The 22,637-nt window shown below is 36.1% G+C and overlaps 1 protein-coding gene and 1 pseudogene across 1 annotated transcript; one reads left to right on the top strand and one right to left on the bottom strand.

Annotated features, from left to right (window-relative positions):
- The first annotated feature begins 347 nt into the window (after nt 1-347).
- Nucleotides 348-8,155, top strand: LOC113039508 (nucleolar protein 8-like; annotated as a pseudogene).
- A 12,302-nt stretch (nt 8,156-20,457) lies between these two features.
- Nucleotides 20,458-21,788, bottom strand: LOC113039507 (uncharacterized). Its single transcript, XM_026197399.1, has one exon. It carries the CDS (start codon nt 21,358-21,360, stop codon nt 20,725-20,727), a length of 636 nt encoding a protein of 211 aa, XP_026053184.1. The 5' UTR covers nt 21,361-21,788; the 3' UTR covers nt 20,458-20,724.
- Between the last annotated feature and the right edge of the window lie 849 nt (nt 21,789-22,637).

Below are 22,637 nucleotides of genomic sequence, written 5' to 3'. Positions count from 1 at the left end.
TTACTTTAATGTTCTTCTGAGGTAAACGCTGCGACTTTTATGATGACTGATTCAACTAAATCCCGCGTCAACACGGAACATACCACACGAGAACTGCAGGGGGGAACCGTATCCAAAAACACCCTAAAACATTTGAATGTTGATCTAAAGAGCATTAATGAAGTGATAATTTCTTCGTATAATTTTATCGCGTATGGGAGAAATTGAAAAGTTGTCTAATATTGCGTTTCTTTATTCCGTGAGTACGTTTCGTCAAAGTCCTTTTGTCTCTGGTTTCGTCGATGGAACTTTCAATAGTGTTGCGTTACATTCGCATGCGGAACCAAAAACACGTCCACGGTGTCACGGCGGAACAGTTACCGTGTAACATCAGTGTCTACATGTGAATCTTTGGCGTGATCGTAAGTCCGTTTTGAGTTTATGATAATACCTTTTTTCTGCCTTATGGAATATTTTAAGGATCTGTTTAACGATGATATGTTGAAGTATGACCCAGAAGTATTGAGAAATTAGGATCATACCGTGTGTTCTTTTGTAATAATCATATGTTCATGAAGAATATAATTTAACAGAATTTGACACTTGTTTTATGTTTTTTGCCATGCAGTTAAAATGTTATATTTTAATTAAATAATTGGTGCTTATTACAAGGCAAAAAATGATACGTACAGTACTGCATAATCTTTGGGAATTTATTTATCTACAATTATATTACTTTAAAAAAAGCTAGATAATTTAATAATTATTTTTATTGTAAAAATATAAGTGGGATCATAACATCATGTGGTGCCCGCCTTGAGCAGCAATTATTGTATGCACATTTTAGCTTTTTTTCCCCCGCAATAGTTATATATAATATTGAGTCCATCTTTGTCACTGTCAAGTGTCAGTTATGTTCACAATACTATGATTTTATTTTTTATGCATTCCTATATGGCGACCTAGGTGTGGTTCATTATATGTGTTTTGATGGTACACAGAAGGGGTTGTTTGCATGAAATCTGGCCATGAAGCGGTTGTACATCGGCGGTCTTGGTCACACAGTGTCCGAGAAGGACCTCAAAGACAGATTTGGAAAATTTGGGGATGTGTCAGATGTGGAAATCGTTACAAGGAAAGATGAGAATGGTAAGAATTCTATTTAAAAAAAATACATCTATTAAAATGCAAACCGAATTCAATGTAATATTTCTATTACATTAACTGGGTACCTGTTAAATGTTATTCACATATGCTCAATATCTTTCTGATCTTTTTGCAGGAACTCCTCTGAAAACATTCGGCTACATCAACATAAACATCACAGATGCTGAATACAAAAGATGTACGTATAGTTAGGCTGTTTAATAAATTCTCTCTGCTTTCTTTGTCATGATGTAAATCAATCTGTACATTGCTTTTTTATACCAGGTTGTAGGCATCTTAAATAAATCCACATGGAAAGGTGGAACCTTGCTTATTCAGTTGGCAAAAGAAAGCTTTCTACACAGGTAAAAACTTTCTTCAACAAGTCAATATTTTGTTACTTATATATACACACACACACACACAACACACACAGATTCTGTATTGCTTTTTTTTATTTTTTTAAGACTTGCTGAGGAACGACAGCAGCTGGTTGAAAAGGCCAAGACACCAAAGATCATCCCTCAGGAGAAATTAGTGGATTCGTTTAAAGCGGCTGGCGTTGAGAATTTCCACATGAAAGCAGCTGTTCCAGGAACTGAGATTCCCGGCCATAAGGTCTGTGTGATTTTCTTTTGCTAATAACTTTTGTCCAGTTGTAAAAATGGCCCAGATGCTGATTTAACATTTGGTTTTGTGTTTATCCACTCTTGCAGGATTGGGTCGTGAGTAAATTTGGGAGGGTACTTCCTGTCGTGAATCTGAAGGGTAAAGGAAAGAACAAGATATCCTTTTCCATGTCACAATTCTAGAAGATTTACTGAAAAGAATTGACACAGATATGCTTGCAAGTGCACTTTTGCTTGGAGGAACAAGTCATTGAGATGTTCGTAATCTAAAACTAGCGGATGCTTTTTCCAAACTAAATTAGTTTTTATTGGAACATACTTTTTTTTTTTGTTTATTTATGTCCTCATCTCCCTTTCTTTTCTGCTGACATTGGCTTTTTGTAGTGAAGTGCCAACTTTTTTAAAATATTTATATCTGGGATCATTATGAAGAGCAGAATCACAATAAATCAATAATATAAAACTACCTAATTTTGCTTAATCGCAATATATAATCAACGCAGTTAATAGTGTTCACAGTCTACTTGATTATGTGTCATTTGTAACTAACTGCATGATTCTTACTGTACATTTCTGTCATAGTCACCACTAATAACGTACTCCTAAATATAATGTCGAAACTTGAAATTTTCTGTAAAGCTGCTTTGCAACAATTGGTATCGTGAAAAAAGTGCTATACAAATAAACTTAAATAGTATTGAATCATCATAGTTTCAATGTAATTCAATATCTACCCTTAACTCTTGAATACGTCTTTAAGTATGATCCATCCAAACACTGCCACAACATCAAGAGACTGGAGACTGTGGATGACGTCACGTCAGTGTCCAAGCTGACATGGGAGATTAAAGGTGGAGACGATGAAATCAGTAAGAAGAGGCGAGGGGAGTTTCCTAAGCAGAACACGTGCCCCAAAAAATCCAAAATAGACTTGAGTTTGTTTCTTAGTAATTTGGCTCAGAGAAATGGAATGAATGCGGCTGCCACTGGAAACAAAAACAAAGTGGCGATCCAACAAAATGGACTGTCTCCTGCAAAGACAGGAAAACAAAAATCAGTTCGTGTTTTCGACAACGACTCTGACACTGAAGATGAAATCAGAATGTTGGTTGCTCAAGAACATTTGAAGAAGCCTAAACAGATCTCCACGGAGGATGACGATGACAACCTGGAGGTGGTGGGAGATGATTTTGTTGTCAAGTCTAATGTTGTCTGGGGTGGAGTGGAACAAGATGACGTGAAAACGTCCCTACTGACTTCAACGAAAGACGATGAGGAATATGATTCTGCGGACACTGATGAAATACTCACTCGGAGAAAGACCCAAACACAAGTTGAATCTGCACCTGTTACTCAAGATTCCCCAACAGGATCCAGTAAAACCAGTCCGCATCTGAATCTGATGATGGGAGCGATGAGGCAGATGATGACGACGATGATGATGTTAGTGTTGATTCTGATTATGAAGCCATGATGGGAAACTGCTACCGTTTAGATCTTTCCCTAGCAGACTTGGAGCAGCTAGCTAAAAAAGCAGAGGTGATTTCAGATGATGAAAGTGTAGAAGAACCCAAAGGCGAAGCCAAGACCCCAAGTGCACCACCAAAAAAAACAGGCAATAACCCAGAAGATATTCTCGCTTCTCTTCTTGGAGACGACACCCCTGAGAAAGAAAGTAAGAAGAAGAAGAACCAGGTCAACACTGTCTCTCTTCCTGCTTTCATTGGAACGAAGGATCTCTTTGGAGATCCTGAGCCAAGCCTGAAAGAGTCGCTCCAAATATAGACAGTGAATCTCCTAAAAAGACTCAAACATGACCTGAAATTGAAAGAACAAAGCATCCCAGAAGATACGCAGTCTTCAAACCGTCGATCTCAACAGAAATTATCCACTTTAAATGTACAAACAGCCTCAAAAAACTTGAAAATAAAGCGTCCATCTCAAAAGAGGATTCTTCTAGTGAAGAATCAGAAAGCAGTGGTGATGAAGAGGTCTTCACTTCTAAGACATCTTCAGCGTCACAATCGGTAATCCCTGAAACCGAACTAAAGACTGTTAGCTCTAACAATTCAAAGACTCCAGTCAAACCCAATCAGACGAAGACCACCAGATCCTCCAGCAGTGACTCTTCTAGTGAAGAATCAGAAAGCAGCGAAGAAGAAGATAATGAAGATAGTGCTGGAGTTTTGACTTCTAAAACCCCTTCAGTTGCACAATCTGCAAAAACCATCTCTAAAACCAAACTAAAGACTGTTTCCTCTAACAACTCAAAGACTCCAGTCAAACCCAATCAGACAAAGTCCTCCAGCAGTGACTCTTCTAGTGAAGAATCAGAAAGCAGCGAGGAAGAAGATCATGCTAAAGTCTCCATTTCTAAAAGGTCTTCAGCATCACAATCAGTGAAATCCGTCCCAGAAACTGAACTAAAAACGAGTAGGTCTAGTAACTCAGTCAAACCCAAGCAGATGAAGCCCTCCAGATCCTCCAGCAGTGACTCTTCTAGTGAAGAATCGGAAAGCAGCGAGGAAGAAGATAATGCTAAAGTCCTCGCTTCAAAAACATCTTTAGCAACACAATTGGCAAGAACCATCCAAGGAACTGGACTAAAAACTGTAAGCAATAATAACTCAGTCAAACCCCAGCGATCAAAGACCTCCAGATCCTCCAGCAGTGAATCTTCTAGTGAAGAATCGGAAACTAGTGATGATGAGAAGTCTAGAACTCCGACAAAAGATTCTAAATCTTCCAGTTCAAAGAACGTTCAGGAGAATGTTGTTTCACATCAAACAGTTCTTCACCCAACTTTGATAGATGCCAAGAAACAACAGCAGGACAACCAGAAACGTCTTGCGGCACTGGAGCAACGACAGAAAGAAAGCGAGCAACAGAGGAAACTCATTCAAGGTGCTCTGTCGAACGTGGTGAGTAGAGGTAGTCCAAGGTTTGAAGTATTTTAAGCGAGGATGCACAATGAATCAGTAAAATGTTGGTTTTTAGGATGTTTTTAGAGATTTATTTTAATAGTATTATTTGTATTGTATTTGTTATTTTTCATGCTCGTTACTTCTGTGATCATCTAACTCTTTAAAAAGTTAATCTATTGTACTGTACATTTATAATGCTGTGATGCTTAAATTCATGTGTAGAATTTAGAATAAGTAATTTTTTTAAGTGTTTTATTTTTAATTTATTCAAACAAAATAGTATCAAATTGCTTTGATTGGCTATTTCTTATTTGATGCCATTATTCATAAATAAATTCTAAAGAAAAATCCTGCACCGTACCAAGGCTTGCAAAAATTGAAAAATAGAATGTTTACGATTTTTCGGTCACTTGATCATCATCATAATTATGTAATTAACTTTTTTTAAAACTCGTAAATACATATTTTAGCTTTGTAAACTTTAGTTTCTGTCTCTGTTGGCCTTTGTGTTTTTAGTATGTTCTGATTAAGTGAACTTCATTGATTTATTGTAAATAAATTGATTCTACAATGATTATTGGCTTATCTGTATTGGTCTAAATTTTAATATCATTGTGTTACAAATTCAAAGTCCTGAATCACAGAAAATTGAAATGGTCTAGTATTGTTTTGAATCTTTTAGTGTTACTTAGTCTTAACGTGATGTTTTTCAGGACGCGGCGAAAGTGGACAAAACCAAACACATTGTGTTTGATTCTGATGATGAAGAAGAAGAGGATAAAACAACAAGCAGACCAGAAAAACCACCAACAAATTTGAAAAAAAGCCTCTTTGAGGATGATTCAGGATCTGATGAAGATCAACAAACGTCCATGTCCAAAGAAAAGGCAAATATGGGCCAAGTTTGGAAATTGGAAGTTTATTTTCTTGATCTCTTTGATTTGTTCTTCATGTTTCCATCATAATTCCACAGAAGAACAACCAGCCAGGTGGCAGCAAACTGTTTGACAGTGAAGATGAAGACGATGGTTCTGAGGATGAACGTTTCCAGATCAAGCCCCAGTTTGAAGGCAAAGCTGGACAGAAGGTTTGGATTGAATCTTTATCAGGATCGAGAGAGATTCAGAGTTTGTTTGGTTTCTCATTCATCTGTCCTCATCTTTATTTCAGCTCATGGAGCTGCAGGCCAGATTCGGAACAGATTCAAGGTTCCAGGTGGATTCTAGATTTCTGGAAAGCGATGGTGAGCCTGAAGATCAAGGTAGTTTATTTATATTAACTAATATTCTTGGGTTTCATTGTATTTGGAAAGAATTGTTCACCTGTTACTAATATTTCAGATGAAGCGGCTCCAGAAAAAGATGCAGAAAATGAACTTCTTGAGGAGAAAAATAAGAGTCTAGACATCCTCCAGAGCATCTTAAACACCAACATACAACCACCAAACACCAGAAAGGGCAAGATGTTCAAGTATGCCGACTTTGGATGTTCTTTGAGCACGTTTTGTTCTTTTAACTTGTTTTTCAAGGTTTATGTTTGGCTTTGCAGAGATGTTTCCAGCCTGCATTACGACCCGACACAAGAAGAGCACACTGCTTTTGAAGCCAAGACCGAGGAACCGAAGAAAGAGAGGTATTACATCAACTTATTTAGGGATTTTAGACTCGTTGTGACTTGGTTAAACATTTCTGTTTTTGTTGCTGGACAGCAAAGCGGCGAGACGAAAGAAACGCATAGAGGCTGAAAAACTCCCTGAAGTTTCTAAGGATGTTTACTTTGACATCTCGGTGGATCTGAAGGAGGTCTTTGGGACGTCTAAAGAAATCCAGGAAGAGAAGGAAACCGTTTCATGGGATAAAGAGGAGGAAGATACAGGAGATCTAATGAAACACATGGAGGTTTCCTTCACTTCTAATGTAGAAGCAAATGAAGATACTTCAGGTGGATTCAAGTTCTCCTTCTTTGAAGAAGACACAGCTGCGGAGACGACCACCAAAACAGGTGCACTGATCATTTATGTCATTTTTCATTGTAGTCAAAATATTGGGAGTCTCTTTGCAGGATTGGTTTTTCAAACATTTTTCATTTAGGATTTTCATATATTTATTTTATTTTATTTATGTTACCTTATTATATCATGTTGGAGTATAACATAATTACTTTTTTGCTAATCAGATGAGTACAAAATCGAGACTGTAAAAGGAGCCAAGTTCTCTTGGCAAGCAGACCCTCGTTTCCAGGACAGCAGTTCAGACGAGGAAGGAGTGGACGAGGTTGAGGAGGACCAATCCGCTTCCAACGAAATCAACGAGTAATTCTGTTATCATTTAAACTATAATGTATTTATGAATCATTTACAGTTTGTGCTTGGTTGCACAAGGGATGTATCACTAGAAACATTTTTACATGCCAAACCAGCTTAAACGTATTGAGTTTCCTTAAAAGATAATAACAAAATCCGCTGATTAGTCAATATCGAAAATACCGATGTAAAATCTACCAAATTTACGTTTAGGATTATTATGTTTTCAAATATGTAAAATACAGAAATGTACAAATGAAAGAAGTCCCTAATCAAATAGTTTTCATTTTCTGCAGGGAACCGACAACATCAAAAAAGACCTTTTTCTTTTTCTTTCAAAATGACGAGCGGTTAAAAGGTGAGATTTAAACCATTCCTCTTGACAAATCAAAACATTCATGGTCAATTAAACAATCACTAATAACTGCATTTTTAAATGCTTAATCAAGCCTGTGTGTGTATGAGGTTAAATTCAAATGGATTTTTAGGTTTATTTTTGTTTTATTTTAAAAAACAATTCCTGCTGTGTTTTCAAACACTCTGTGTACAAATCTCTTTTCTTCAGAGGGGCCAGGAATGTTTTGTAGAAGTGTAAAATTACAGGACCAGAGGGATGCCTGGGAAGAGAAGAGGACGTCGCTCAGAGAGGTACCACAGATCTCAAAACTGATTCATATGGAAAAATTATTAATAAAAATCATAATTTCACTTCAACCAAAGCTAAATGTTTAATTATCCCTAAACTAAAATATATGTAGTAATCTGTAAATGCACTAATAGTTTGTGCATATTATTAAAACACAACATTTTATGCTTTCGCTTGTAATTTATAGCAGATTCCTAGTTGAACAGATTTCAAAATGGTTATGTGATGTTTAAAAGTACTGAAATCTGGTTTGCATTTTTTATGACATGAATTATAGCGGTTTTTCGTCCCAACAGGAGTGTCGCAAGAAACACAGAGATGCCAAAAGACGCCAGAGGCCTTCGCTGAAGACCTAAACAATTTCAAGTATTCAAAGACATTTCTTTACAAGGAAGATGACCAGTTTTCAGAGACATTTTTGCCTATTCTGTTTAATAGATGTAATTTATTATTCAAAATGACAGTATCTAATGCATATTCTCTTTGTATGATTGAAATGATTTGAGAGAATAAATGCTGGTTTGTACCACTAGAGGGTGGAGTGATAATACTTTCATGACTGTTACAGTTGGCTTTAGTGTTTGTTTTCATTCCCTGCTCACTTTCTCCAAACCACAGGATCAGCCCACAAAGTTGTTTTCTAGAAAATCTACTCCGTGCTTTCTACATGTTTGCACGTGCCACATTAAAGCTCTTTTAGTAAATATGTTTTGCACATGAAAATGCTAACTTTTTTTGTTATTTGTTGGCGATTCTTGCATGTAGGCGCTCAGAAAAGACACCGTGTCTGCACAGTGTCGACAGCTACGAAGTCTTTTTAAATTTGGGGAGAAAATGCATGCATTTGTATGCGCAAAAGTGATTGCAAAAACTAATCAGCCTTGTCCTAGATAAAGTCAAGTCAAGTCAGCTTTATTTATATAGCGCTTTAAACAAAATACATTGCGTCAAAGCAACTGAACAACATTAATTAGGAAAACAGTGTGTCATTAATGCAAAAGGCAGATAAATGTAGTTCATCATTGAATTAAGTGATGTCATTTCAGTTCAGTTTAAATAGTGTCTGTGCATTTATTTGCAATCAAGTGATATTTGATCTAGTGATATTTGACCTCTGGTGTTTATTCTTACCCTTATCTGCAGACTCAAGCAGTTTCCACTAACTAGGGCAGAAGGTTAACTGAAGCCTTTACTATTACTTTACTCTTATGCAAACATCCAAAAATGCTTAAAGATTTAAAGTTATACATGAATGTTTTGATAACAGACATTTTTGTCATTTTTGAAATGTGTGTTTAATATATGAAATGCATATATTGTAAGAATTTAGGTTCAAATTCGCATATATGTACAGGTAAAAAAAAAATTATTATATATAATATACATACATACACGCACATATATTTTAGGTATTGTGACTGTTCACTTTTTTAGCATTTGTAAGCACTTATTGGATTTATTGTAGTTCAAGTTAATGTTTTGGATTAACTGTAGCATGTCTTACTTAAAACGCAATTTTTATTAGACCATGACATTTTTTTATGTCACTCAAGCTCAGGCCAGTTGGCAGTAAATGTGTTTTAACATAAGCCTGTGCAAGGGTCAATAATGAAACGTGCAGTCGCTCAAGGAGCAAAAATCTTGCACTGTTATTTTCGTCTACTGATGAAACCCTTAATAAATCTACAGGATCCATTTGGCTTTCTCCAGCTATCATTGTGTGTGTGTGTTTTCAAGTATATCATTGTACCATTGACTCTGTGCTTGATTGACGGTGGTTTTGATCACTATAGGCAGAACTGCATGTGGTTCTGAACCATAGTCATGAACACTGTGTTCTCTGCGTAAACAGGACGCTGTGGTTTCCGATTTCACTGTGACATAACAGCTGTGTGTATAGCTCATGAAGGAATAAAGCAGCTGTTCTTCAGTGACACAAGTCCCCCAAAACTGCCATTTTGTGTTATTGAGTCCTGTTTTTGGCCATAAACTTTGGTATTTTTTTATTTATTGCTGGAACTTTCTATATTTAAAAAAGGGGGCTTTGTCATGATGTTAATATGTTTTGAGTCATTATTAAGCATGTTGCTAAAGCTAGGATGTTAGAGTTAGCATGTTGCCAATGGGTTTTAAAAGAGCCCACAAAAAAAGTGTTATTCTGGTTTCTAAATATTGCTTGTTCATCCTTCAATGTGTGTTTGTGTGAGTTTTTACTCGCTTTGCAAAAAACTTTAAGTTAACTTAAATCACTAGGTAAATTAATAACACCTCTCCTCAACAAAACACACAATCTGAGGGATAATTAATGTTCCTAGCACAAATGTACAAGATTTGAGTTGCTATGTGATTCTGTGGAGATGTTGTGATTCTATGTGATTCTGTGTGATGATGTTGTTCCTCCCCACATTAAAAAATATTATAGTAATTTATAGTGTTTTTGAAACGTATAGTAAAGTACTTGAATCACTTTGTTGTGGTTATATAGCAACCACACTAATATAAAAAATACTTCACCCAATGCTTCAAGCTCTACGTTTTCTACAGCTATGGCGTATAATATACTAACTACACTACAGTTTACTGTAGTAAAAACTAAAGTATATTACAGTATTTATTACAGTTTATCAGTTCACTATAGTAATACTACAGTATGCTGTAGCATTCATTTACAAAGTGCTGTAAATACTATAATATATACAGTATAGTACACTTGATTATAGTATGGTTAAAAAACTTACTATAAATAACTAGTATTTTTTCATGTGGGTTAGATTAGCATTTGGTGTCTTCATCTGTTAAAGCACTAGTAACAGATGTTTTCCTAAAGAGCTAGCAATTAGTCCTGTCTGTAAGTTGAAACCGTTATGTAAAACCAACTTTGGTTCTACGAACAGCCTTTATTTACGAAAGCCTCACATTTGTGATGCTAGCTGTAATGCTAATGTGTGAATGGGGGGATGGTAAGCAAAAACAGTTCTTCGTTCTCCATTTTAACATTAACTGAGGACAGTCTCCTTTAATTTTAAAGTCTCATTCTTGTTTTTTTTTTTTTTTTTCATCAGTTTAACGTATGTTAGAAAAGATTAGCAAGCCCTTTGACAGATATGAACGAACACTGGTTGTTTTTACAACATAGGGAGGCTATTTCTGAGCGGGAAGGAACCAGAATGTGTGCTGGTATGAAATATTTACATTTTACTCTGTAAATTCCTGTCATAGTGGGAATAATTTCCACAGTTACCTGCTACTAATGCCAGCTCAGAAAGACAAGAGTCACATGGCCAGCCTGCATCTGACTAGAATAACAGCCCTTCCCCCAAATGACACACTGTGCCTACAAGTGCAAACTGAGAGGTTTTACACACATATCGAGCTGCTTTAGACTTCATATCTTATATAAATACACAAAATGTGGATATTCTTTCACCAAAATATTAGCTTTGGCATTGCTGGGATTTAATGATTGATTTAAAGCTGCAGTCTGTAGCAACAGATGCTATTGTGCAAGATTTTCAATGATCGGTCATGCGTTAACTCATCAAAAGAAAAAAAAAAAAACTCTCAAAAGTCAGTACTTTTCCATACTTAAAGGTCTTGTGTGTTTTTCACCCCAAAAACTCCTCCCTCTGTTCCTCAAATCCCACCCCGTCCTGCCTCCCAACTTCTCAAAGAGGACTTGTTTGGATCTCTAACTATTACTGTACTGTTCACTTCCAAGCGTAGGGCTCGGATAACAGCAGCGTCAGCCATGATAGGACGAAGCTAATATGAGAGGCTGTCATCAACGGCCATTTTAAAGGCTCCTGCCCTCTGGTTGGCTGTTGCTTTGAGACTTAGGTCTCTGCAGAGCAAAAGTGGGCGTTTATCACCATGTGGGTGTTTTGAAACTGCTGGGTGTTTCTGAATCATGCAATCTAAATGATCCCCCTTACCCAACCCCACCCCTAAACCTAACGTCACTATTACATCAACCAATCAGGTATCATGGTGTAAAAACACCTTGATCTCGTAACTCCCATTAATTTCCTGCAGAGACCTATACTTGGTTGCTTTGGCTAATCAGGTTAGTGTGTGGCAGGCAGGAGAAATCAAAGTACCCCCCCTTCCAACCCCCCTTTGATTTACACAAACACAAAAAAATGAGCTATGGGACAAAATATAAAAAAGTAGGAATTAACGGGGATGTGTCGACTGGCACTAAAATTAGCAGTGTTTCAATATGCTTGTTGCAGCAGGATGAGGTTTATTTACTCAAAGGCGTATAGTTAGTTAAGGGGAGTGTCGCTGTACGGGTGGATCTTGTTGCACAGTAAAAAAAAATTGTCTTAATTTCAAGCTTCAGTCCTTGGTTTCATGTGTAGCCTATGTGCATGTAGTTCACAATGTAAAAACTCATTCTTGAAACACAAGAGGATGATTTTTGTGAAAAAAGTTGTACTGAATGTTTGTGTTAGAGATGCAAACAGTGTGTTCCAGAAGTTTGAGACTACTAGTAAAAAGTCTTCTATTTTGCATAGTTTTCATGATGAATCATGTTTAAACCATAGAATTTATATATTTTTTTAAATGCATTGAGTTAGAATTTAGTTTAGTTTCTTTGTGTTTTGTAATATTTTTATTTATAGCTGTAATTACAGTAAATCTAGTAAAGATACTCAAACTTTTTACTACAAAAGACCAAAAATTGAGGGATGTGAGTTCAAATGTTGCATTATGTCAATTGGTATTATTGTATTTGTAATTTTTGTAGGTAGTGGTAATTGGTAGTGGTAATATACATTTTTTTGTTTTATTAAATCTCAAATTCTCTAAATTTCCATGCAAAAAAATTAAAAAGAAAAGAATTATGATCATCCATGTACATTTTGGGGGTTTTACAGTAAGGTTTCATAAATGTTACTTTATAATTTTACTGTAAACTTTACAACCAGTTTGTTTGTAAGCATTTAAAAGTGTTGAAATGCCTTTAAATTAATGCTGATTTACTGTGCAGAAATCATATTCTGACTGACTTTAAATAACTGTTATGATCATAATAAAGCATCTGTTTCCTGTGGAAGACATTAGATGAGTCATTTCGAAAACGCCTTAAATATCCAGGAGCCACCCAAAATAATACAGAGACTGGCCTGTTAGCGACACCATTTGCAGTAAAACTAGTTAGCGAGCATTAATGCACTAAAATATTTTGATTAACTTTACATATGCAAAGAAAATGTTCTCCAACCATGATTTAATTGTATTTTGCCATTTAAAAAGTTACTTTCTCAATGCTATACTGTGTTGTGGTTTCACTATATGCAGTTGCTAAGATGTTCTGAAGTTTTTTAGCATGTTGCTACATGAACCATTTTTACCTCTGTAGATATGGCTCAGGCCAAATCAAACTAAATCTGAGGAACAGTATGCTTCCCTTAACACTGCCTAGGAAAACACCTAAAAATACGAAGGATTTACCTAACAATACTGTTGATGCCGTCAGATTGTCTTCTTGGAATCAAAGTGGTTAATTTATAGAAGTGAGAATCACATCCATAAAATGAAATCAAGCATAACTGCAGCATGGGTACAAAGTCACAGGGAGAAACCAAAATGGCAGTGTTGACACGACAGAGGTATTGAAACTATTAATTTATAAAAAAAAATTGATGATTGAAAATAACAGATTCAATTTTATTTGGAAAATAAATAAAAAAATAGATCTAAAACATAAGAACATAAAACTAGAAATGTTACAGTATAATTACAGTAGAAAAGTTACAGTATAATTACTACAGTAGAAATAAAAATGCATTTTTTAAATTCATTCATCACGATTATTTTAAATGTGTATATATATATTAAAATACACAAACACTTAACAAAATTAGTACATTTAAATATAAGTCTGAAAATAAAAAGCGAATTAAAAATATGATACATTTTTTCTATGGATTTTTTTTATCTTACAGTGTTTCAATAATTGTAAAATAACACAGCTTTAGGAAAACAGTCCTGTTGTATAAAGGCTACATATATCTATGTTTTTTTTAAAGTCACATCAAAGTTTTTTTTAATCAGTATTCATCATCAAACTTTCAATCTAATAAAAAGATATTTAATCGGGGATTCCCAAAGATCAACAATTTATTCCTCTCTGACAATGAAAAACCCCATTTTACTTTCAGAAGCTGGTGCATTTCTGACAAAAACAGTCCCGCTGATCAAACACCAGCCCTAAAAACGGCTTCAGGCTGACAGAGACAGATCATCGGCATGAAATGGGGCCATTTCTGTCGCATGATTTGCTCAATATTGAGTGTAGGAGGCACTTTATTGTTAGAGACGTCTGTGAAGGAGAGGAGAGGATATAGAGGGAAAGGGAGGGGGCGTAAAACATGAAGCATAGCCTTTGGGCCTGTTAGGCGATTAAGCTACGTGCGAGAGCAAGAGAGTCGATTGGGATTGAGTGTTCTCTTATATCATTATCTCGCTGAGTAATCCTGCTTGCAGTGTCTTTGGAAGCGGGGGAAGGGAACGGACCCACATTCACAACCTATGGGTCTTGCCTTCACCTTATCTGCTGCATTGCTCAATAATGCTTTTGTTGCTTTTTTAGAAAAATAGACTTTGTTTGCTCTGCGCTGAATGTTGTTCAGCTAAAGTCATTCACATTTTCATCTATATGTATTTGACAGACATTTTTATCTGAACTCATTGGGTTGAGTCATTCACAGTGCATTCAAGCTACTTGTTCATTAGCAGTTAGCATTAACTGTTAACAGGAAAATATTCTTAAAATGCAAAATTCATTGAGTTAAACAATATGGTACTGTTTGCCATGCTGAGAAAATGGTTGATTCTTCTGGTTGGGCGGTTGGTTTAATCTTGTCAGGCCAGTGTTACACCGGTTTCATCTGGTTGGTCAGTTGGTCTTCTTCTCTGACCAGCTGAGACCAGCCCGGCTAGCAAGTGGTCAAAACCCTTCTAAGAGGCCATTTACGCAACAATGTTTTAAGCCGAAAATAGGAAACTTTTTATGCATTTTGCCTGTTTGTTTAAACGACAACAGCGTTTTGGGGACTGAAAAAACGGGTTTCAAAGTGCAAGTTTTTGAAAATGCCACCATTATCGTTTCTGTGTTAACACCCAAAGCGTGAATCTTTGAAAACGGCATTTGAAGACTTCATGTGCGTGCATGTATGTAGACATGTGGAGTACGTGTCGATTTTAAAGGCAAGCGTGAACAAACATACACAACAGTGGCGGAGTGCATGGTATTGTTGTTAGTACTCAGGAGTTTGCTTCTTCAGCAAATGTGGATTTACTTCAACTGTATTACAACCAACAGTGGATACGCATCATATACAACATATAATCGTCACTTCCCTACGGGGTACTGTTTACTAACAAGGTGACAGCACCAACTACTGGCCTGGCATATGTAATACATAGTTTTTGTCTGTTTTCGTGCATATGTGTAAACGCAAATCATTTTGAAAACGTTGTCGTGTATACGTGAAACTTTTTAAAAATGCAAAGGAAGAACTTTTCCATTTTTGACTACACTGTTGTCATATAAACGTTTTTTCTTTTTTTTTTTGTACTGATTGCACTGTATTTTATGAATAATCATTTTTATTCTTAACTGTTTTAATTCATTTAAAATAAATTTTAAAATCATTTTTTACATTTTAAACATTGTTTTTAATTATGTGATTATTATTGTTATTTCTTTCATGATTATTTTAAATCCTTTGTATATGTAAAGCACTTTGAATTGCCATTGTGTGTGAAATATGCTATGTAAATACATTTTACCTTTGCCTGTGCCTTTTAAGAATGTAATTCCCCCAAAATTGAAAATTCTGTCATTAATTACTTGCCTTCATGTTTTTCTAAACCCATCAGACCTATGTTCATCTTCGGAACACAAATTAAGATATTTTTTATGAAATCTGACAGCTTTTTGACCCTCCATATAGACAGCAAATGAACTACCACATTCAAAAACCATAAAGGTAGTAAGGATATCATTAAAATAGCCCATGTGACATCAGTGGTCCAACTGTAACGTTATGATGCTACAAGTATATTTTTTGTGCACAAAGAAAATAAAAATAGTGACTTCATTCAACAATTTCTTCTCTTCCGTTTCAGTTTAAGCCGCTCATTAACTGTGTGAATATTGTGAATATACGTCGAAGACTAACGCGGTATAGAAGAAATTGTTAAATAATAATCGCGTGCTTATGTACTTGTTCTATGGCGTTTTTTGTATAAATAGTGCAAAAAGTGCATTTACATTAAAATTTCACAAAGAAAAACTGCACTTTAAATACCTGGATCTTGCACTGAAATAACCGAAAAAACTAATGGTATGTCCCAATTTGCATATTATGCAGTATGCTATGCTGTTTTGTTGAGTAAATAGTGTGAGTAGTGCTTTCACACTGAAAATTCCGAAAAAGAAGAAAATGCTCCTAGAAATGCACAGATGATGCACTTAAATAACTTTAAAAAAAAGGAAGTGTTGAAGGAAAGGGAGAAAGGCTATCAGACTCTGATGATGAATGACAAAATAAACTTATAAAATTCATTCACTACACAGTTGAGTACATAGAACATAAGTACATAGTGCATTTTTAGTGCGTCATTTGGAACGCACCTTGTGAGTAAGTTTGGATAAAAGTTCTCTCATATGCATAATGTAAATGTCAATGACTTTAGTGCAACAACATCTACATAGTGCAAAACAAGCAAAGATGACTGATTTCAGCAATAAGGTACATATTTTTGGCTAAAGAACGTAATTAGAAACTCCTTCAGCTGTGATTATACTCACAATGTAGCATAGCCTCAGATGGCGCTAACTGCTAAAAAAATTATTGAAGATCTGAGATCACTTTACATAAAAGTGTCTGTCAAATATATATATATATATATATATATATATATATATATATATATATATGTAGATATATGTAGATGTAAAGGTCAATGACTTTAGTGCAACATCTTAGTGTGCAGTTACTAATTGAAGCAAAATGTACATATTTATAATGTTAACTGCTAATGAAATGCTAAAAATGTATCTTCAATGCATGGTTAGTCTCTTTGGATAAAAGTGCATGTCAACAACGTAAATGTAAATGGCTTCACGCAACAACATGTATTTGACAGACACTTTTATCCAAAGTATGTTTAGGATACATTGTCACTTGTCAGCAGTTTATTAGCAGGTAGCACTATACCATTTTAAGCTATGCTGTATTGTGAATATAATCACAGCTAAGGGAGGTGCTAACTACCATAAATATGTAACATTTTCATATCCAAACAACCATATAGCCATTTTCAAGGAATAAAGTTGGGTGACTTTCTAAAATGCTTTGTTTTTAAAGCACACACTTTACATTGCATGATGATTCAGTGACTTTTGATGGTGTGAAAACACTCTGGATCATGACAGCATGCTAGTTTGTATTGATAACTCGCTCGGCCTGTCAAACAGTTATGAGTCAGTCTGACATGCCTCTGGTGTTGCAGGCCATGACATGTCATTGAGAGAGAAAAAGAGGACGTGATTGTGCACCTATTCCACCCAAAGTTTACACCACAGGTCACATATTTTTTTCTATAGCAAAGGCCTTTCAGAGGAACCCATCCCCCACAAAACACACAAAGATCCAACCCAGCCCTCAACTGTTGCCAAGCTCTCTGCATTTAAAGGTACAGTGCACATTTTAGTTTGCATGTTAGGAAGCATGTAAAGTTTTTCCATTTCTACTGTAGTATTAGCCAGTGCATATTTTTGCATTTTCCAGTCTTGACCACTTTTGGAATGATCTGTAATTGATCTAATGTTTTATATGCAACCAAAGTACAACTAATTACAACTAATTTCTTTGGTGTCAGTCTCCACTGAGGCTTGTTTTGCTTTTAATTTCTTGTTTATTCAATAATCATTAACTTACAATATATTTTGCCAATGACAAATGTCTCATCAAAATCTTGACACATTTATCTGTAGGAGACACTGTTATTTAAAACAGCTTATTAATGATTTGTTACGAAATTGCACAAGGTTTACAAAGACTTTTTTATTATTGAGTAATGTCTACTGATTATTCATGCACAACAGCATGAGGAATGGGTATTAAATAAGGTCATTGTTCATTTAATGTTGGCTTTCAGTGTTTAAATATGAAGTACTTTTATAAAAGATAAAGAAAAGGAGAACGAGGCATGCATGGAGAGCCAGGTTTAACCTTACAGACAGAATCTTGTGTTGTTTACTAAAGTTCCAGCTTGACTGTTAGCAGCCGTTATCTTGTTCTTCCCCTCCTCCCACCATAAGTGTCATATGATCAAGATATTCTGCTTCTTTGCAACCTTATCCTTCCTTATTTGAGAGTTTCAGTTTGAAATTTATATTGGATTTCTACATTTCCTCCGAAAATGTCATTTACATTTTGTGTTTGGCCCAAAATAAACTTTTATATTAACTTTATCAAGTACAAGTATTTCATGCAGTTCCTGAATCACTATGTGGTCACAAAACCAATGACGTCATTATAATTATACATTAATTATAAATATGATGCAAAACACTGCCCAGATATGTCATGCCATCTGCCCATTTTCAGAATGGGAGCGTCCTTTCTTACAATGATCTACATGTTATATCATATTTATTTTACACTATTTTGTTTGGTGTTAAACTGCTTTGTTTACTGATTAACTCTTCCGCCAACCTTGATCACAAACTACCACACACATTTGATCTAAGACCTTGAGCTCTGGTCCAAAGGGCGGCGTTGCCTCATTCGACACATGCATGTCCGGTGCCAAAATCTTGTTCCTGGCATAAAGCTTGTATAATCTTGAACCAGTTGGATAATGTGCATGTGTTTGAATAGAACAATAGAGGTAAAAAGTTCAATGCACTGCACTGAGAAAGTGTTAAGGTTTAAGATTTAAATGATATTAATGTTTAAGGGAAAGTGTACATAGGTGCTGTAACCAAAAGTCACCAAATGTACTTTAAAAAAAAAAATTTAATTACTAATAAGAGTAAAGTTAATTAAATCTGTCATTCATGTCCATGCCACATCTATCTATCTATCTATCTATCTATCTATCTATCTATCTATCTATCTATCTATCTATCATGGCAAGTTAACACATTTCTTCACAATCTTATGACTGTAATGCATGATAATGTAATATTAAAGTATTTGTTATACTGTCCTTTTTTTGTGGAGACTGATATTTACTCATATTTTAAATAAATTATTTCTTTTTACATTTTAGTAGATTTTAGCAACTTTGTTGTGTGTTTTGTTTGTGTTTTTTTCTTATTACTATTTTTAAATGTCTAAATAGTTTTTATTTTTGGTTTAAGTTATTCATTATATTTATTTTCAGTTACCATTTATTTCAGTTAAATAACTTTTCTTGGTTTTAGTTATAGTAAACTATGATAACTATATAACTATAATAACTAATAATTCATAACAATGAGATGATAATGTCTTTCTGAAATTCATTCAGTCCATTTTAATGGAGCCTATATTTAGGATCATTAAGTTTAACACACACACACACACACACGTTTGTTTTTGTGGAAAGTGGGGACATCCCATAGGCGTAATGGTTTTTATACTGTACAAACTGTATATTCTATGGCCCTACACCAACCCTACACCTAACCCTCACAGGAAACTTTGTGCATTTTTACTTTCTAAAAAAAAAACGAATTCTGTATGATTTATAAGCGTTTTGAAAAAATGGGGACATGGGTTATGTCCTCATAAGTCATCCTCTCCTTGTAATACCTGTGTCATACCCATGTCATTATACAGAGTTGTGTCCTGATATGTCACAAAAACAAGAGCACACACACACACACACACACACACACACACACACACACACACACACATATATATATAGTAATTTTACATGAATATTAGAAACATTTCTCTGAATTATTGTGAGGTCATAAAAATAATACTTAATAATATATAATAATATCTATAGTTTTAAATAGATCATGTCACACCTGCCACGTCAACTACTCAATAACACTCCATACTTCAGTAAAATCTTTTTTTTTTTTTTTTTCGGCAGTTAATTGGCTTCAAATGAAGCCAGTGAATTGAACACACAATACTGCTGGTTTGGCCCGAAGAAGTTGCACCATAATTATCTGACATGGAGTTGGCAAGCTGCGCAGGAAAGGGGCTGAACCGCTGCTGATCAAAACACTCAGGTCTCTATTCACGAGAAAGATTTCACTGGAGCCTTTTTGCATTTTTATTGACTATTGGGGCACTAAATTTCCTTATTAACACCGATATCTTGTCATATACAAAAGACCAGAGATGATCATAGGTCTCATTGTGTGCTGTAAAAATGGAAACCTAATTAGTGATGCAGATTATGTGCTTATATAGACACTCTTTTGCACACACACACACCTTTTCTCATGAGCTTTGCTATTGTTCTTGTGTCAGATCTCTGAAACCCAGCTCTGCTGTACTTGAAGGGTGGGTGTGTGTTGGAAAGAAGCTTCTTAAATGTTACACAGGCATCATATTTCTGTTACGCCTCTACCTTTTGACCCCAAAATATTTTGATTACCGTCTCATCCTTTCTAACGTTATAAGGCGCAGTATATTGATTTGTTCAGTTTTAACATCATTACAAACATAAACCATGCCAAAGGTTGAGAATAATTATCTCTCTATGCAAGTCTCTCTATGCATTTTATAATTGCAGGTCATTATTCACCAAGCGAAGTATACCCAAAATGAATCACGTAATAAAAAAAATATATAGACCAAGTTTAGCAAAATGTCGATTTATTATGAAAAACATTCACATGGGATTTAGTTTTGCAGTACAAACCACTGCTATGTTTGTCAAGAGTGATCAAGTGAGCTCGATGGTGATTGGCTGGCTGGTCACACTCCTACTTTGGACCCTTTCCACATCCCCCCCAATAGTATAACACATCACAGAACAAACAAACAAACAAATGCCTCTCACATTGCAATCCACAGACTTAGATGTTAAAAACAGTGATGTAAACATGTTACCTGTGGCAGGTGTCTAAATACATGGTGCCACAGAGTCACAGAATTCTTTGAAGTCCCTTTGCATGAAGTCTTCGCTTTGCATCATATCGTCTTCCGATGGGAAATACTGCATGCTCTCCTCCTGGTTGAAGCTGAAGAAGGAAAACGGCTGGCATTGGTTCATCTGTCGGGCGTAAAATGTGGGCGGCGAAGGCAGATCTGGACTGTCCAAAAGTGCGCCTCTAGCGTTCTCCAGAACGCACAGGTACGAGTCCATATCCGCAAAGTCCATTTCGCAGTCGGACCCGCTGTCGGTGCCAACGGAGTCCGATCGCATGTGCATCATCTGGTATTTCTCGTGCATGAGGAACTGGTTGGTGTTCCTGGGCGCTCTCATGCCAGGCGCTCGGTTGCCTTTCACATTGGCAGGACGCAATGAAACCAGAGTGCCAGACCACCGAGACAATCTTGCTCGATGCCTGCGCATTTCTGGATAGTGCGCCCTCCTTCCTGTCCTCTTTCCCCACTTGTGCCACTTCTGTTTGGCGGCGCCATTGGTTCTCCTCGACTCACTCTTGGGTTTCTCCGTCTCCTTGATGGAGGGTCTGTTGCTGTAGACCTCCCATTGGCATATCATGCTCCTTCCGCACATTTTCTCAGGTTCTAGCATCAGCTGTAGTGCGCTCTCACATAATCTGGAGGGCAACAAAGGCTGTTTCTTCTCCTCGCTTAAGGGTTTTGGTTACTCGTGCCTCTCTACACGAATCACCCCCTCGGTCGTCTACCTTTTTACAATCTTTTCCGATTTTTTCTTTGTCACTGGCTTTAGATGGCACATAGCCTGGCGCAGTGCCCTCTGTATAGGCAGCTTGACGGCTGATCTGAGATCAGTCACACCCCTTCTCAGCTTTTCCGAGTAACCAGTGTCTTTTTTTGCTTCAGATTGAACGCAGAATCGTTGTCTAAATGTCTGAGGAGTGGAAAGATATGTGTGTAGTTTGTTTTACTTTGGATAAGTGCCAACAAACTACGTTTTCTCTCCGTCTCAGACTAGAGTCGATCTCGAAATGACAGTTGACATCTACAGAAATCCGCGGCTAGTGGCGTATTTATAGTGTTCGGGCGCGTCAAACTGCTTCGAAGGGATAGGGCGTTTCATTCTTTCTTGAGGTGAAGTATTTAAAACATGACTACAGTTTTATCTAACAACATCTAACAACATCATATATATATGCTAATTTGGATTTACACTTTATGTCTTTAAAACAAAGCTCTCCTTTTACGTGAAGAGCAGCGGTTTTTCGTATTGCAAAAACCCTCCCTCCGTATTGCACCCCTCCGGGAACAGGATGGTTCGGTCCATCTAGTCTCCGCAGCTGCTGTTCCAGGATCAGTTTTTTTCAGTCATAATCCGCGTCTCACATATGGTCAAGAAAGCACAACTGCTCTTTGGTCAGCTGAGAGACGACAACACGACAAAGAGCGTGCATACGTGATGTATGTGAAAGATGTGAGGACAACAAACTATGGCTGTTCTGTACGGTTATGTCGTTGTCGATATGTTAATTTCTCAGTTCAGTTTTGGACTTGTACGAAGACGCACGCTCGATTACCTTATTAAGATATTAAATGCACAATAAAACATACAAACTCAATTTCTGATTATTTATCCATGATATGGCTAAGATTTTCTGTCGATGTGGCATTTGTTTAATCAAGTCTAAAAGCGAACGATTGAGCCGCATGAGTGATTATTATTTTAGCGGATAAAAATGCTTACTTTATGACATAACCGCATATAAACACACCTGTCGTTGTGCTGGAAGAAGTGACACTTTTTTTCCATTCAACCAGCCTCGAAAAACCTTTGCATAACAATTAAAGAGGTTTGTTGCTTAAATATAGTAATGAGTTGCACCCACTGATCTATATATAATGACAATCTCT

This window comes from Carassius auratus, chromosome 22, assembly GCF_003368295.1.
Source record: "Carassius auratus strain Wakin chromosome 22, ASM336829v1, whole genome shotgun sequence".
Classification (NCBI taxonomy): domain Eukaryota; kingdom Metazoa; phylum Chordata; class Actinopteri; order Cypriniformes; family Cyprinidae; genus Carassius; species Carassius auratus.
This window is presented reverse-complemented; position numbering and strand designations above follow the sequence as displayed.